Below are 18073 nucleotides of genomic sequence, written 5' to 3' on the forward strand. Positions count from 1 at the left end.
ATGTGAACGCTTTGTCTGTGCAGCTCGTAGGTGAAAGCTGGATCCTGTCTCTCTGCTCTCAGATGGGATCGCTGTCTAATTCAGTAACAGAAACTTTTAATGTGTTTCTGTGTCTGTGCTGTCGGGGCTTTTAAAACGGACTAACCAAAAAAAAAAAAAAAAGAGAGAGGGAGCGAAGAGGCCAGTTTGGATGTGAGAGTGCATTTTGAAACAGGAGAGCATGTTTTTGGATGGTATTTTTTGTTGGGGGGGTGGATGTGGGGGTGGAGGTGTGGGGGTGGTGGTGGGGGGGGGGGGGGGGGGGGGGGGGGGCTTTTTTCTTTCCCCCCCTCCTCTCTTTGTTTGTGTGGTAAATCCAGGAGCAGCTGCTGGTCTCAGGGTCTAGTGGGATTTTGGGCCTGTGTTTTCTCATGCCATCCCATGCCAAGGTGGTGTAACGCGAGCAGAGAGAGAGAGAGAGAGAGAGAGAGAGGGGTGTTTCTGGAAGAGAGAGGTGGGGGGTTGCAGTTGGAGAGCAAGCTGGTTTGTTGGGATGGCTGTGACCACGCTGGTGACGAAGGCGGAGGGGAGGGGAAGGCGTAGAGGGCTTTAGAAGGCGGGTGCTGTCTGGATTGGATGCATGTAAAATTAATATCCTCTGGACTTTGCCTTTGCACTAGATTGGAACTTGTCTATTTGGCTAATGACGTGCCTTCTGCCTGCACCACACACAGTCCCCGTGTCCCTCTCCCTCCCTCCCTCTCTCTCCGCTACCAGCCACCAACCATCCAACCCCCCACATCTTTTTGCTTCTCTGCCTCTGCCATCTCGCTCTCCCTCTCTCTCTCTTCCCTCCCTTTCAGTGCTGGGAGCGTGCGTATTGGCTGGGCTTGTTTGAGACTCGGTGCCAAATAGGTGGGCCCTGTGCGTGTTGGCACAGACTCAGTCAATGGTTAGAGAAGGAAAGTGAAGAGGAAGAGAGAAAGAGAGAGACAGAGTTGGAGAGAAAGAGGGGGAAAAAAGAAGCTGCACTCGGGTTTGCCAGCGGTCGTGCACACTCTTCCAACATTGATTCGGTCCTCTTGTTTTGTTTTGTTTTTTTTTCTTCTTCTTCTTCTTCTTCTCCTCCGTCCGCACCCCCCTTGTTGTCCAGCTCTCTCTCTCCCTCTCCGTGAGTCTTATGCAGATCCTAGAGAATTGAACCAATAACACGCGCCGCTTCTGCCAAGCTATTTTTTTGTTTTTTTTGTTTTTTTCATGAAGATATTTTGTTTTTCTCCAAACAAGCAAAGAGGCTCGTTTAAGTTTTTTTGACAATTTCTTCCTTTTTGCTGCTGTTTTATTTTGTTCGTGCACGTCCTGCTCTGTTTTTTTTATTATTTTTTTTTAAATCCTTTTTAGACAGAGAGATTGTTGAACTTCTCTACACTCTCCTTCTGTTGTGCTCTTGAACAGCACCTCTCCTGCAGCTCCTGCTACAGTACCTCCTGTGTTCCTGTGCTGGTATTACACTGCGCCCCCTTGGCCTGTCTCCTCTTTCTCAGCTTTTTTACCCCCCGCTGCTTTTTATTGGACACTTTCTCAGCTTCTATTTTTGCTTACTTTCTTCTTTTTTTTTTGTGTTTCCTAATACACGCAGCATTTACTCCACAGCCTCTTGACTCGAACAATCCAGTTTACTGTTCTCGTGGCGCATTTTAAGTTTTCTTTGCAAATCGGCGGGTGAATTTATGATGAGAGAGCAAAATGGTAACTACCATGTTCTTCTTGTTTTATTCGCACATGTTTTGTTATTGGATGGTTTTGAGTGTGGATGTTATTTTGAGAGAAATATGTTTTATTTTAATTATTAGACTGTGGTATTTTATTTCAGTGTTTTCTGCATTTTATATTAGTCTGCATTAAATCCAGACATCCATATAAATGTTGTTTTTAATTTTAGAATTTAAAATAATTCCTTGAATTTCTGTTGTAGTTTTTAAATGCCTGAATGCAAGTCTGGCAACATTTTATTAATTTACAATTAACACGTTTGTTTATATTAATTAATTCATGCAGGAACATAAATCAGTAATTTCCTCTTATTATCTCATCCGTCAGACTTTCAGTGTTGTGTTGTTCAGTGTGTGTCCTTCAATGTGTAGGTAGAGAGTGTATAGCCTCTCTCTCTCTCTCTCTCTCTCTCTCTCTCTCTCTCTCTCTCGGTGCCTCTCGCTCATTCTCTCCCTCCGCTCACACAGAGCAGGCGCTGCTCCTCCATGCTGCGTGCCGGTGCTAACTGCCTCTCTTCTCTCTTCCCTTCCTCACCCCCGCTCCCTCTCTCCCCATCCTTCTCTCCCCCATTCTCCCCCTCTCTCTCCAACACTGCCTCCTCCTGCTTCCCCCCCCCTTCCTCCCTCTCCTCCTCCACCACCACCCTCCCCCCGTCCTCCTCCTCCTCCTCCCTCATCCAGGATGAATTCCACCCCTTCATCGAGGCCCTGCTGCCCCATGTCCGCGCCTTCGCCTACACCTGGTTCAACCTGCAGGCCCGCAAACGCAAGTACTTCAAGAAGCACGAGAAGCGCATGTCCAAGGAGGAAGAGCGCGCAGTGAAGGATGAGCTGCTGGGGGAAAAGCCAGAAATCAAGCAGAAGTGGGCCTCGCGCCTGCTGGCCAAGCTCCGCAAGGACATCCGGCCCGAGTTCCGTGAGGACTTTGTGCTCACCATCACGGGGAAAAAGCCCCCCTGCTGCGTGCTGTCCAACCCCGACCAGAAGGGCAAGATCCGTCGCATCGACTGCCTGCGCCAGGCCGACAAGGTGTGGCGGCTGGACCTGGTGATGGTCATCCTGTTCAAGGGCAGCCCCCTGGAGAGCACGGACGGGGAACGGCTGGTCAAGTCACCACAGTGCACCAACCCTGGCCTGTGCGTCCAGCCGCATCACATCGGAGTGTCCGTCAAGGAGCTGGACCTCTACCTGGCCTACTTCGTTCACTCGCCAGGTACGTGGCCAACTGGATACTAGAAACTAACAGGGAGGGATGCCAACACATCATGTCATACATGCCCATGTGCATGTGCATATAGACGTACACACACATTGGCATAATCACACACGTGTACACACACTTAATATAGAATCACACATAATTAAATTGAAATAATGACACGTAAAGAGAAAAATCATGAAACATGATTGAAATGTAGAAGAATTCAGATTATAATAAATCTAATAATTTTATACAGAAATAGTAAATTCAAGAATTTCACAATATTCAGCTAAATAAATAAATTCCTGATTTTCTTCTCTTCTACAACAGTTTTTGTATTTTTCCCTCTTTTCTGTTTGTTTACATGACGACGTAGTATCAACAGTAATAAAAAGAATATGTGAGTGTGTGTCGAGGGCATCCGGCCAGTGTGGTCTGGCACGTACGTGTTCATTTTTCTGAGCAAGGCGGCTTCGTATGAGTATGTATTTTTTTATTTATTATTTTTTTATAGGAAGGAATTTGCATGCCTCTGTGTGTGTGTGTGTGTGTGTGTGTGTGTGTGTGTGTGTGTTAGAGATGATCACCACTGACGAATGAGAGTCTCTGTTTATAAGATTGTACTCAGTCTATTGAAGATGTGCCACGATAAGGCCATTGTAGCCAGGGATCGTCATTTGGCCACAGCCCAGAGTGTGTGTGTGTGTGTGTGTGTGTGTGTGTGTGTGTGTGTGTGTGTGTGTGAGGGTGAGCAGAGCTGCGAGTCTCCTGCTCTCAGGCCGCAGGCTTCTGCCGCCTTCACCGTCTGCCTGAACGCTAGCACCACGTTGGACCTGGCTGCCAAACACACACACACACACACACACAAAACGCCAGTGCTCGCATACAGCCACTACTATTACAGCCACCTTCACACCCATACACACACACACACACATACAAACACAGCTAAATAAAGATACACACATTTGATAACAAAAAAAAATAACAACCAAAAAACAACTCTGTCATCTTTGTAGCGCACTTTCACACGTAGAGCCAAACACGGTTTTAGTCACGATTGCGTACACACACCCACACAGCACGCACTCCCAGCCAAGGACTATCATAGATACAGTTAGATACCGCCAAACATTGTTGTATCTCAGCCACCATCGTGGATACACACAGTCACACTCGGCCAAACATCGCTGTAGCCTCTAGTGCGCGTACTCTCCACACAGAGCCAAAACACTGGCTGTGTTGTATTTTTTTTTTTTTTTTTACCCACATTGCAAAAAAACACTGTCACAGCAGCCACACACACACACACACACACACACACACACACACACACACATATGAAACACATTTCACAGCCAAATCCTCCAAACACACACACTACTTCACCATTTGCTGGCTACGTATACATACAAACACACGCTCATGACCTAATATTATCTCAGCTGGAATTTTCTGGAAATTTCAAACAGTGACTCAACCAGCTTCACACACACACACACACACACACACACACACACACACACATATATATATATACAGCATACCCTAGTCACTGCCCAAATACACACACTCACTCCCCGCCTAGGCAGAACTCTTATGGTAGCCGCTAACATGAGGGTAGCCAAATGCTATCACAGCCGTCCCTCAGTCTCTGACACACACACACACACACACACACACACACACACACACACACACACACACACACACACACACACAATCTCGGTCCAGGCCAAACACCTCGCGCGGCCCGAGCCAAACCCTGGCAGCCGCTCCAGCTTCACTCTGTTGGTCTGTCTGTGGCGGTGATAAACCGTAGGTAGCGGGCAGTCCTGAGGTTGACTGAGGAAATCTGTCTGACTGTTTCACTGCTTCTTTTTTTATCTGATAAATTTAATTAATTTATTTTTTCACTGACTTTGTTATCGATGAAGCAGTTCTTCAGAAACAGAAGAGATTTTTTGTAATGACCTATTGTGGGTCAGCGAGTCGTGTTTTGGGATTTAGTAACATGTCTGCAGCCTGTTTTTGCTCAGCTTATTATGAAATGTGCAGCGTTTTTTTCTTGTAAATTATACTCTTATTCTACTAAATTATAGTATTATCTTTGTTTCATTTTAGCTCAGGATATGTGTGCAAGAAAAAAATGTTTGCACATTAAATAGGAAGATGTTGCCTTAGTGTTACATTTTTAGTTCTGGTATTTTACAATATATATAATTAAAACAATTATATCTTTTCAAAACTTAAAAGCCGTAAATGTTTATTTGTGGTATTCTGTTTGATTATAAGTGACATGAAGACTTTCAAAATGTTTGAGGGAGAAAAACTGTTGTGATATTATATTTTTATATACTGTGAAACTTCACAAACACAGGCTGTAAATTTCTCTGGGCGCCGCTGGCTGTTCAGCGTTCACTCGTCGCAGCAGTTTGTCTGGCGTGCAGCAGTACAGTAAAACACATGACTGCTTGGAGGGGCTGCCCAGCGCGCTGCCCATTCATAACGTGGACTCGTCTCCTATCTTATTTGGCTTATTTAACGCTGCGTGCCTCGGCACTTTTTTATCTAACTCCAAAGAAGCCGTGCTCAGTTTAAGTCTGGTTTGCAGTGCAGAGACACTTTTGGGTCTGCAGAGGAGAGAGGACGAGACAAAAGGGCAAACCACAGTTTACACACTTGGCTCTCGTCTGCTTTTAAGTTGTAAATGTGTATTTGTGTTGTATCTGTCATATTTATCTGTCACACTAATGTGCGGTTGTGTTTTTTTTTTTTCCGCCTCAGCCGCGCAGTGAATGACAAGATGTGCTCATTGTTTGTTTTTGTTTGGTTTGCGTTTTGTCGGTCTTTAGCATCTCTGTCTTCCCCGCTCCTCTTTGATCCCGTGCACACTTTTGTTTTGTCTCCTTAAACATCGCCCTCATTGTTGCTCTCACAGAGGTAAAGCCTCTGCTGATCTCTTTTGTTTATATTGTAGGAGACACAGAGAGAGAGAGAGGGAGAGAGAGAGAGCGTTGGAAAGGAGAAGAGGCTGCGATAGTGATTGTTCTGTTTGGCAGCGCCCGAGCCCCGTTGGTGTGGGAAGAAGAGAAAGACGTCTTGTGTTTTGTTTATGACAGAGTGGCAAAAGCTGCCACGGGGAATCTCTGGGCTTGCCGTCAGGCTTTCTCAGGCTGTTCTGCAGCCAGCCAGCCTTTGAGATCCTCTCTGTTACGGAGCATAACACACTTCAGCCGTAACAGAACAAAAACCACGCTGCAAAATACACAATACACAACCTTCGCCTCGTGTTTTTCAGGCACCTCAGATAAAGAGCAGCAAACCAGACAGAGCAACGTGTCTCTGAATATTGCACTATTGAACCGAGGAACTGGCAGGCAACAGAGGAGTCGTGGTGCAGCACACTGAGTGGTGCCTTATTTTTTTTCTGTTTTATTAATAGTGTGGGATTGGTATCATAATGGAGATATGGCCGTTGGCCCGGAAGAGCCAAAGGTCTGCCAGAGCACCACACGCTGGCAAGATCTCTTTGATAGTCCATGAATGCCGTGTGTTGGACGGGCTTATAGTTCACAGGACTAGTTAGATATAATTCTCACTTCTGTTAGTCTGACTACTGCAGAGGTGGTTCCACTTGTACATCAGAAATCATTTAGCTGCTTCTCGTAGAGCTCAGCGGACTGTTTGATTTATAACCTTTGTGCTGTTTTAGCTTGAACTCAGCACATTTCTGATTTATTCAAGATTGGAAAAATAGAAGATTAAAAAAAAAAAAAAAACATTAGTGAGGTCCAAAGTTAGCTCAGTGCACTTAGTCATATTTTGGACCTCGTTCTCGCCGCTTTTTTTTTTTTTTTTTAAATATTTATTTATTTTTTGAAACTTTTCTTTCTTTTGTGCGCCATAAGTGTGATCATGAAAAGATGTTTCAAATGTGTTTCCAATCAAAAGTGCAGTACAGGAAATTTGCAGTCACTCCGAGGGAGGTGTGAAATGTGCTCGCCGTGCCATTTCTGCCATGACCGCTCCACACTCTCCCCCGCTCCACGCTGCCAGATCCCGCCTCCCTCCCTCTCGCTATAGCAATAGTAATGCCTTGGACGGTGCTGTGAGAAAGCCCAGAGAAACCCGGCCAGCCAGCCAGCCAGCCAGCCAGCCTCCCTCCCCTTCGGCCAACTCACTGACCACAGGAAGGATTCGCAAATAAAAACCACACTTGTGTTCATCACTGAGGAAAACTCCTCGAGTGTTCTGGATTTATTTGTGGCGGGGGGGTGAAACAGGAAAGGCATCCTGATAGTCGTGGCTGACATGATGGATGTCTCGCGATGTGTTAAAAGTTGATACTCTGATGGATTCCACAGGTTCCCACTGCTCCGTGCCGCAGTATTTCTTTTCTTTCCTGTGAAAATAATCTGTTGTTAATTACTTCCTGGATCTCTCCTCCGGCTCCCATGACATCACAAGGGTTGAGTGGACTGTCCTTGTGTGTGTGAGTGTTTTTGTTTGTGTGTGTGTGCGCAGCTCAGGATGACCCTCAGAAGTGAAGTAAGCATTGAGTTTTGATTAAATGAAATCTCAACACTGAGGGAGTCGGTCAGGTCTGAGCTTTTTGTATTGTGTGTGGTGGGAACAGGGCCCACGGCGGCTAAGAAAAGCCCTCCACATGCAGAGCGGCTTTGGCATCGGTAAATGTGCGCCGATGGCTCTTGTTTAGCCGGGCCCGCGTTGTTGTCTTTTTATACACGTCTTTCTGTCTGGCGTCAGGGGCACGCCGAGGTGGCTACATATCAAATCTGAAGGGTTAAGATAGAGGGAGAGCCCCGTCACATTAGAGAGACAGAGTGAGAGGGAGTCTTCTCACATTATTCTTGGCTTCGGAAAAAAGTCTGTGTATTTGGATAGCTAATGGTATCGGCCTAGCCAAAGCCCTGTTGTGTGCTCATTCGCTCCAAAACACGCACACACACACACACACACACACACACGCACACACACACAGACGCGAGGCTAACATTAGGGTGTCACAGACGTACATGGATTGGTCCAAAACCGCAGGGTCTGCATTTATCTCATGAGACCATGATGACACGAGCAGACCCGAGGGAAAATCAAAAAAACATGAGAAAGACGAGTCAAAGACAATGTTGTTATGTTTGGTCTCCCATTAAATTGACCAGTGAAAACTGGCATGCTTAGTGAAACGGTGCCTTTGTCCCAGAAACCGCTCCTTTTTTTGGGGGGTTTTACATAACGATCATAAGCCTCAGTTTCTTTGGCTGCGTCTGACTCGGGAGAGAGTAAAACCCCCTGAAAAATTTCTGCATCTGTTTCCTTTTGTGTGAAGAGTTTTAGCATCGGGGAGATACGAGGTAAACAGATTATTCCAGTGAAATCGGGAGGCCATCACCGCGGTGGAGCAGACAAATGAGGCAGTTTGTGCTGTTTGGCTCCATTTTTTTATCAGTTTTTCTCTGATCCTCTGTTTCTTTTTGAATGAACTCAGCTGTCAGATTGTTTTCCTGTTCTTCCTCTTTGAGAAGGCAGCGCAGGTAGAAAAACTGACAGACATTTTTCAGCTCTGCGTCCCGCCGTTCTTCACGATGGAGCACAGAAATCTTATCCCACTGTCAAATTAAGCATTACACATGTTTTCTGCATTACTAATGGTGCAAACCTTTTTTCTTCTTTTTCCCCCTTCGTGGTATTCTACTTTACTTTTACAGCATTTATCATTTTGAATTACAGCAACCGTGTTTGTGTTGTAATTCATATTTCCAGAAAATGAATGTTACATTCATCAGCGTCAGATATAAAGTTCCCAAATTCATTTTTCATCGTAGCCTCACATATAGTGTGTTCAAATTAATTTGCTATAAATATATATCATAAAAATGAAAAAACATTTATCTTTAGTGTAATTTCAAAAATAATAATAACGCAATAAATGATTATGGTATTTGTATAAATGCTTCATGTTGTCTGGGCGTTTTTACATGCTGTCTAATACCTACTGTTGAGATTTAATTACACATTAAAACACATTAACGATTGTCAAATAAAAATGGGTGTAGGCTAAGCTAAGCACGCAGTGATAAAAACTGCATTCTTTACTCGAGCTGAGTGGGCTTTTTTTTTTTTTAAAACGTTTTTTTTTATTTGGAAAAAAAAAAAACCTAGAGAGAGCAAAGAAAGAGGGAGAAGAAGAAAAGACAAGAAAGAGGTTATTGAGAAAAGAGAGAGTCAGAAGCAGCGAGGGGGTGGTATTGTCTGTATTAATACTGTGTCTTCCCAGTGCCGGGTCTCTTTTCAGGCTTTTGTAGCGGCGCCAACCATGAAATGTGTCTGTCCCCAAAAACCATATACCCACTCAGGAGGGTTTCCCGACCTCAGAGAGACAAGAGAGGAGGAGGAGGAGGAGGAGAAGGAGAAAGAGTGCAGTGGCCAATGCTCACTATCAGGCAGGCCAGCCAGAAAGGAGGGAGAGCCAGGGAACATGGCTTATTCACCGGGCTGCACTCACAGCGAGGCCCTGGCATCGGCTGCTTAAGTCTGGCTAACGACGCTATTCAGCGCCACACAGCCACAGTCATGCTAGAACGAGAGTCACAATGCTGCGCTTCAAATCCAAAGCACCGTTACGTTTTTGTTTTTCCCACAGAGGAAGAGTTTCTGTCGTCGTTTGAATAAAAAATAAAAAAAGTTTGGTTAATACTAATTTAGAAAACAAACAAAATATTAAAACCTCTCTTCGTTTTATTTTGCACATGTGGGTTGAAGAATAAAGAAATTATTATGTGGGCGAGTTTAACGCTGATGTTCAGAAAGTGAGAGGAGTTGAGAGGAGTTGTGTCGGCGGCCGTTTTTGGCACGATGCTATCTCTCTGTATGGAAGACGCCAAATTTTCATACACAGTCCCTGCCAACCTCCTCCCTCTGATCCTCGCTTTCTTCTCTTTTCTTTTCTTTTCTTTCACTTGTTCCCCTTTTTTCTTTTATTCCTCTTTAGGGTTCAAATGAATGCCCTCCCCTAGCCTCATTAGCACCCCGGACTCCTGTTTGCAGCTACAGAAAAATGTATAATAACTTGTAAGCACAAACATTTTAGCACTCAATAGGACCATTATCCTTGTTTTTCATGAAAGCAGGCCATCATGGGGCTGTGAGCCTTGACTGTTTTTTTTTGTTTTTTTATTTATTCTCTGATGTTTCTTTCATTTAGTATGCAAAGATGTTTTGCCACCAGCCACTCGGTTGATATAACTCGACAAAGACTGGCATCCCTCCTTTTTAAAATATTCTAAAAAAATATTTTCATTATTAAACGAGCTGTGCGTGGTGGCGTTTAGTTTCTGTTTTGTTTGGTCTAATTTATTGCCTTCACTTTACGAGATTTTCAGAACGTTTCATTTGACCGCTCGTTTAAGTTTAGTATTTTATTTTGGTGAAAAGTTTTCAAACCACACGCGGTAGATTTTTTGAACAGATCTGTGTCCGCTGACTCTTCTCTTCTCTCCTCTCCTCGAGAGAGACAACCTTCATGAGGCTATCGTTTGGTGTTTGTTACACCGTGAGAAGGAGAGCAGTTTAGAGAAGACAGAAAGCGGGGTGGTGGTGGAGGTGGTGGCGGAGTGGGGGGGAGGACGAATGAGCGAGCTAACTGAGAAGCACAACAGAATGCAGAGAATCAAATTTGGCATGCGTCAAAGCGTGTAAGCGAGTAAGCTTCAAATCAGTTTGGACACAGATCTAGGACACTAGACGGAGAGAAGAAAGCAGGATGAAACGGGATAGGGAACGACATGGGATTGAGAGGGGGGATAGTGTTTATATGTGTATGTGTGTTCAGGGATGGGGGGGTAGTTAAGTAGAGGATGAGATGGAGGGGGAGGGTGGGTGAGGTTGAGGGGGTGAGGTTGGGGAGGGGGGGGTGTTTGGTAGAGTGTCCCTCAATGACGACTTGAAAAACAGGCCGGTAAATAAATGGAGTGGCAGTAAACAAGGCTCGGCGCTTCATCAAAAGACTCCATTCATGTGCGAACAGGAGAGTCTCTCTTTTCTCTGAGGAGACGGAGAAAAGAACCCGCTGACGCTGACGAGAGGACGTCGCTTGTTTAGATAACAGGATGAGTTTGGAGTGGAATGGTGTTAATGTGTGTGTGTGTGTGTGTGTGTGTGTGTGCGGGTTCGTTCGTGGAGCAGGTGGGAGGTGGACACAGTCTTCACGAGTGGGATAAGGTGGGGGGAGAGATGGTGTTTGTTCTTTATCAGCAGCGTGGATTCAGGGATGGATTGTTTTAGGACACAGGCCGATGACAGTACTCGTTTGTGTGTGTAGTACAAAGCTGTGTAGGGGGTGGTGTGTGTGTGTGTGTGTGTGTGTTTTTGGCAAAGGCACATGTGCGTGTACACACAGGCATGCATGTGTGTGTGAGAGTGCATATGTGCATATGTCTCTGTCTGCTCATTATACATGGTTATTTTTTCCAGACCGAGTGCTATGCTCTATTTTGCATGATTTACAGTCTTATGAGCCAAGCAGCAGGTCTTTTTTATGAGAGAGAGAGAGTTTGGAAAGAGCACAGCGTCGGGGTCTCAGGGACACTGCGGTGAACCGGCCACAGCAAGGTGCCGTGCGTCGATCTCTGCTTCAGCTGTTCATAATTCAGCGTCTGCCTGTCGGCCAAGACGACCAGGTGTGCTCAAAAAAGTTCTTTTTTTCCATTTCCGTCATGCAAACTTTTTAATTAAGAGGGGGATGAATCTATGAATATAGAGATCAGGGTTAAGTCACCACCAACCACTCAGTAAAGACGAGAAGGCTTTAAGCTGGCGTATCTCTCATTGTGCCGCGCACATTCCTTTTCAATGTGTGCCTATAATCGTCTGAGAGCACGTCTTTAGCGGCGGCCTTGTGGAGTAAGATAAGAGATGTGTCGGCTGTCACTTTAACTTGAGTGATCGGAGTAGAAGACATATACAGTACATCAATCATGTCATTCACATTGCCAAGAGACTCTTTTAAAAGCCCTTTGTGTAGGTTATCAGCAGTATCCAGCACACACACTCGCTCGGTTTCCCTGTTGCCGCTTGTCTTTTATAGGTTATCAATGATGTTATTTTAATGTTCTTCATCTTTATCTAAACAGTTTTTTTATGGAGTCGACCCTTTAGAACCCCGGGATTGATTTTAAGGTTGCCATGGCGCTCAGGAACCCCCCTTTCCTCCTCTCTACCCTCTGTCTTGCCACCCCAAAGTCCCCCTCCCTAGCCCCACCGCCTGTTCCCCTCACGTTTATTGGACCCAAATTTGGCTGGCACCATGGCAACCAAGGCTCCCAGGGAACCTTGCCTGGGTAGAATCCAAGGTGCCTCCAGGGTGGCACTGGCTGGCGTTTGTCTGCGTCGACGGGCTGTTGTCGTCGTCGTCGTCGTCGTCGTTGTCGCCGCCACGGCGGGTTTTGCTGCGACGAGGCCAGCCCAGCTCTCCTAGCTCGCTAACCACCGTTAACTAACTACCAGCTAACATGACCCGCCATATCCGGTGTCATTAGCCACCCCTTCCACTGCTGCTGCAGGCCTCGATGACTGCAGCACAGAGGGGAAAGCAGAGGAAGCGTTTCACCAGTACGCATATTGATGTGGCATGGCTGGGTGCCCAGTGCTGCCTCCCACATGAGAGAACGCAGGAGAGAGAGAGAGAGACGGCACAGAGATGTATTTTCAATCTATAATATATGAGTGTGTATGTTTTTTTTTCAACAATGCCTTTCCCCTGCGGTGTGTGTGAATATTCAGCTGCACACATTCAGCGCTGCACAGCTTGCCAAAACATGTATGATATTTAAATGCATGATTATGATGTGTACGGCACCGTGCATCTGTTGAGGCAATATGGTTTCATGACTGTTACTGAAAACCATCAGTGTGAACGAGAGATGCCATTCGTTCATGAGTGTTTTATTGTATTTTTTACTTTTGTGTGTGTGTGTGTGTGTGTGTGTGTGAGTGGTCATCTGCTTCACCCTGTTTAATTGCAAACAAAACGAGCAGTCCTCGTACTTAATGTGATGATTGTGTTAGTGTGATCCAGATTGTATGCTAAACAGAAAGGACACTTGTGCGTGTTTGTATTTATTTGCGCTTCCTCCGGATACTACGGAAATCCCGCAACACTTTGGGGGCACATTATCGCGCAAATCGCGTGGATTGGCACCTGGAGCCCCGTGAATCCACCCACCCCCACTCACACACACAAAGCTGAGACCTGGGTAGTCTTTGAGTAGGCCAGCATAGTGCGGGATCCATGCGGCGATCCTCCTTCACTCAGCTTTCTCCAGCTGGGCTTTCCTGCTGTGGCACAGTGAGTGTAGGAGACAGGAGCTGCAGGGTCCTGCTGACTTAGAGCATCTTCACGCTACGTCTTCCCAATTCACCCTGCCCTGGTTCTTCACAATTTGCCAGAAATATCAGCACTTTGGAGAAGGCTGTACATAGTGTCTATATTTAGGCAGATGGGGTGTTTCTTCAGCGCAGATAATCTGGAGATGGATAATCTTTTGCCTTAGAAACCAGCAGAGAGTTGGCGTCATAGTCAGGGTAGGTAAGGTAGGCCGACACGGTCCACCCAACCTTAATGAAAAGTAAATACATGAGAAGCTAAAAGCGGTGCTTGGCACTGTGAATGAAACGAGAGAAAAGTCTGTGACTCACTTCTTCATCATATCTGCACAAAATGTGACTCTGTGGTGGAGCCTGACTAAAAGTCTGAGCTGCACAGAGGGTGGGTAGGGCAACACGTTGACTCTGCAGGGAAGGAATGGATATCTCATCACCCTACTTTTCTTAAACTGTGAGTCAGTATCCGTAATTGGTCACGGGCCAATCATTTCAACATTGGTCTCCACTTAATGAAAGTAGCAGCGTACGATTTGCCCGAGCTCGGGTTCAGATTAGAAGAAACTTCGCGGTTACAGTTTAGTCGCTAACTTCGCTCGGTATCGTCCATTTTTAACCGATCCTTTGTGTGTTTTTTATTTTTTTCCTCTCTCTTTGTGAGGACAAAGTCCGTGTTTCTTCCTCGCCGAAGTGAGTTCAGCCTATGGCAGGGAGACAGTGGATTCGTCATGCGAGGTGTGTAAGGAGATATGGTGTGTGATCCATGACGGTGCTGGCGTAGCAGTGTGTACGCTCAGCGCTGCCAGCTAGTGTAAAGAGGCCAGAGGTAGAAAGTTGAACGGAGGGAGAAAAAGTTAGTGACTACATTGTTTGAAACTACATAAACAGGAGATGGAGTATTATTAAGTTGCTCCATCCTTGTTTGTTTCTCTTTTTTCTGTCTCTCTGTGTGCCGTCTTCGTCCTGACCTGAAATTGGGGGGTTAGATTGAGGATAGTGACGGACTAATGAGCCCCCTTTCCTGCAATTACCCTCCTCTCTCCTATTCTCTCTCCGTCTCTCTCCCTCTCAAATTCTCCGTTTCGCTTTGTCTGTTCGTCTCATTCGTTTTCTCTTTCAGCCTAATCATTCTGTTTCCCTCTCTTCCTGTTTCTGCTTCTTTTGCTGTCACCTTCTTAGAGAGTAGCGGTAAATCAAGGTGGCACTTTGTCTTTAAAAGCAACACGACGGTCAATTAGAGTAATCTGGTCCTAATTTGTGGTAGATTGCTATCTGAGATATTGGACGGAAAGGCAGCTTGTTAATAAAGGAAAAATGCAAAGCTGCGCTGCCTCTCGCTCTGTTCCCTCCTTTGTTTTCATCTGATTGGGGTTTTTATTTTGGCTTTCTCCCCACTTGGGTTTAAAATAGTTTTCCTTTCTCTTTGTTTCTTCTCTCTTCAGTGTTATCTGAATCACAGTTTCTCAGAATCAAGAGTACAATTTTTATTAGGTTTGGAAAGCGGCTTCTACTTTCTGTACGAGTCTTAGGAGGTTATTGGCATATTGGCAGTGAATTCTGGTATCTAGGATAATTCTTTCTTTCCACTCACTCACTTTGTGGTCTGAGCTGCTTCTTAACCACAGGAGGACTTTTGTATATGTGTATTAAACGTGTTTAACTCGAGGTGTGCATGAAAAAGAACATGATTTCTTTTCCTTTCGTGGTGCCTGGCTGCTGTTTGTGTTTAGTTTGGTTGCTAGCCTGCTGTGTCTTCCTCCCAACTGCAACTGCTGGCCATGAAACAGAACAGAATCGTCTGGGGCTTGCCCTCTCTCCTTTTTATTTCTTTGGCATGACGTATCCGTAACAGAGCGAACGCACCCATCACCTCTGCACAACAACAGAAGCCTCGGAGATCACGGAGATCTCTGTATGTGCAATTACTACAATGCTAAACTCGTTTCGCCGTCACGGCTCGCTCCCGTCTTTCAGCAGCGTTGAGCGTGAATAACAGCAGGGTGGCCCACTGAGTCGGGTTCTAGCTCCGGCGGTCGGCAAGCACCCAACCAGTTTAAGTGGCCCTGAACGAGACACTCAATCCCGACCAGCTCCAGAGGTGCTGCTCTCTAACCAGCCCTGGCCTCTGACCCGCCTGAACATGGCAACTAGAGTAAAGAATTTTTACAGGGGATCAATGAGGTATCACGTTACCAGTAACTCCTCGCGTAGCGCCGTGCTCTTTGGATGGTAAATGCCTTGCACAGGTGCTAATGGGACGCTACCTCCTAGCCGTGTGCCAAGTTAAAGTCACGCTGGATGCTAAATCCTTGCGTGGCGCACCGTGCTAACAAGTCCCAATCTAGGCTGATCCTCACTAATACAGCGGGTCACAATCGGCCTGAAAACCCGCATGCATCTGTGTGCACATCTCTACGTGGCCTGGTGTCAGCCCAGCGATGAAATGAGTTGTTGAGGTTTGACTGTATATGACACGTGTGGCTGTTGTTGATTAAAAGTTGTTGTTGTAATTGCGGGGCTTAAAATGCCAGGTGGCGGATGTGTCCCGCTAATCCCCTATCTAATTTCGAGGTCCAGGGGTGAAGCTCTTAATCCGAAACACACACACATAGTCTCGCAAACACACATAAACGCACATAACGCACAGATTTCCCCTACCCTAACAGAGACACATATGCACACACGCATGTTGTTGTTTGTCAACTGTACGTGCAGGAAGTTTTGAAATTCCCAAGAAAATGTTCCAAAAATTGTGCGAACGTATGGCGACATGTTTAATTTGAAGTCTGACCTTAAAACCTGACGCACGTTTATCCGTCTGTTTGTCTCTGCAGCATCTGTCTGCAGACTTATGGCATGTTTAGCTTTAATCAATGCACAGCCGTCCACACACACACAAACAAAGAAACGTGATTTTATGTCAGCCCCTCTTTTGCTTTCTCTTTGTCTCTCTCCCTCCTGTGTGTTTATTTTTACGACCTCGGCGGTTTACGGGCTTGTTGCAGCACACTCAGGCCATATAAAGGTACACTTGAGATAGAGGAAAGTGTCACAGTGACAGGCAGATAAGCGGGTTGACTGACTGCTCCACCCTTTACCTCAGTTCACCCCGCTCCACTGTATGTGTGTCAGCCACACAGTGTGACAACATTCACACTGTGGATGGCTACATCATGAGACAGGAGGGTGTTTGTTACTGATTGAAGTATATTTATGAGCAAAACTCTCTTTTATGTGTTTATTGTGACTTTTATCTCAGTTCAAACTCAGGTTCTGGCTTTGTCTGAAGTTTTTCTGCTCACCATGTGCTGCGAGGTACCTTCTTGGTACATTATTTAGTCCATTAAAGTGCATTAGAGTTCAGATCCTGCCTTCTCCTCTCCCTCTCGTCTTTGTCTTCCTTCCCCCCTCCAAGCCTTCTGCCTCTCGGTGGCAGGTGTGGCGGCCATGTGTTTTAAGTATGTGTAGTAGTTTACAGCCCAAGCTAAGAGGGGGGAGGAAGGAGGGGAGGCAAGCAAGCAAGCAGAGGGAAGGGAGGAGGAACCGCCTTGCCCCGGGCGTAGGGTCATCTCAGGTGAAATGTCTCTCTGGGCATGTGGGCATGGCCTCAAAGAGAAGAGGGAGGAGTGAGAGGAGGAGTCGTCTGACACACAACAGGATAAATAGAAAGTTAGTTAGAGGAGAAGTAAATGTAGAGCGAGCTAACGTGTACGTGGTTTTATTCTTTAGCTTGTGTCTCAGGAATGAAAGTCCTCAGAGTGTGGGAGACGGGGAAATAACTCCTTCTGGCCTCTGGCTGTACTGTGCATGCAGAAGGAGTTCCTAATAAAGGAGAAATATGCATCTGAGTGCTCCATTGAGTGACCGGGACAGCGTGAAGTGTTGTGAATTCTCAGTGACAGCAGTGAGATGTGTGTTCAGACTTGGAGCGCTGAGAAAGGTGCCTTGTCAGGGGACCTCTGTCAGAGGGAAAAAACTTTTTAGCGAGAGGAAAGGAGGGAAAATAAACGGAGGGTGGAGGAGGGGGGATGACAGATGATTTCCCAAGTTCAGATATGAAAAGAGGGCGGAGTAAATGATACAGAGGAGGAGGAGGGGGAGGGAAAGAGGGGAGAAAAGTGGGGAGGTGGCAAGAGAGAGAGAGAGAGAAAGAAAGAGAGAGGCTGCAGAGAGAGGAGAAGGATCGTAAGAGAAAGAGCGAGAGCTTCTTTGCAGGGCGGGTTTCCTGAGGTCACAGTACTGAATATCACAGAGGAATGTGGAATGCTGAACCGCTGCCAAAGCAAACACACCGGCCGGGCCACCGCCGCCCCCAACGGCCGTCAAGGGCTGCTTTATATACACACAAAGACACACAAACACGCAGTCATATATGTGCATGAGCACATATATATACGGTACAGTCGCACAGATTAGATTGCATATACCGTACCGTGCGCACGCATACTTTCACTTGTAGAAACAGCCGTGCTGTCAGCACCTGCACAAGATGTAATTTTTTGTAACCGTAGCTGACCGTGCGGGCCTGCGGTGATCACAGAGCCAGTTTAGGTATCTTTTAAGTGCAGCCGTGATTACTCGACTGGGATATTCTTGTTCTCAAATGAGCGTTATTCACAAATGTTTTCATTAGTGTGTGTGTGTGTGTGTGTGTAGAAGGAACATTATAATGGACCGTGACAGCATAGCTGAAATGCAGGGAGCTGTAAGTTATTACAGC

General features: G+C 46.0%; 1 protein-coding gene across 14 annotated transcripts in view; it reads left to right on the forward strand.

The window, feature by feature from the left end:
* Positions 1-18073, forward strand: part of nfixa (nuclear factor I/Xa) — a 104789-nt gene that overhangs the window by 31416 nt on the left and 55300 nt on the right. For 13 of the 14 annotated variants that reach the window (XM_019274240.2, XM_019274238.2, XM_019274236.2 and 10 more), the window contains one exon: positions 2433-2964. In XM_019274240.2, the coding sequence (XP_019129785.2) occupies positions 2433-2964 (532 nt within the window). Of the gene's footprint in view, positions 1-740; positions 1729-2432; positions 2965-18073 lie in introns of those variants that run through there. The other variant, XM_019274234.2, reaches the window with a different exon arrangement.

Source organism: Larimichthys crocea, chromosome X (genome assembly GCF_000972845.2).
Source record: "Larimichthys crocea isolate SSNF chromosome X, L_crocea_2.0, whole genome shotgun sequence".
Lineage (NCBI taxonomy): Eukaryota > Metazoa > Chordata > Actinopteri > Sciaenidae > Larimichthys > Larimichthys crocea.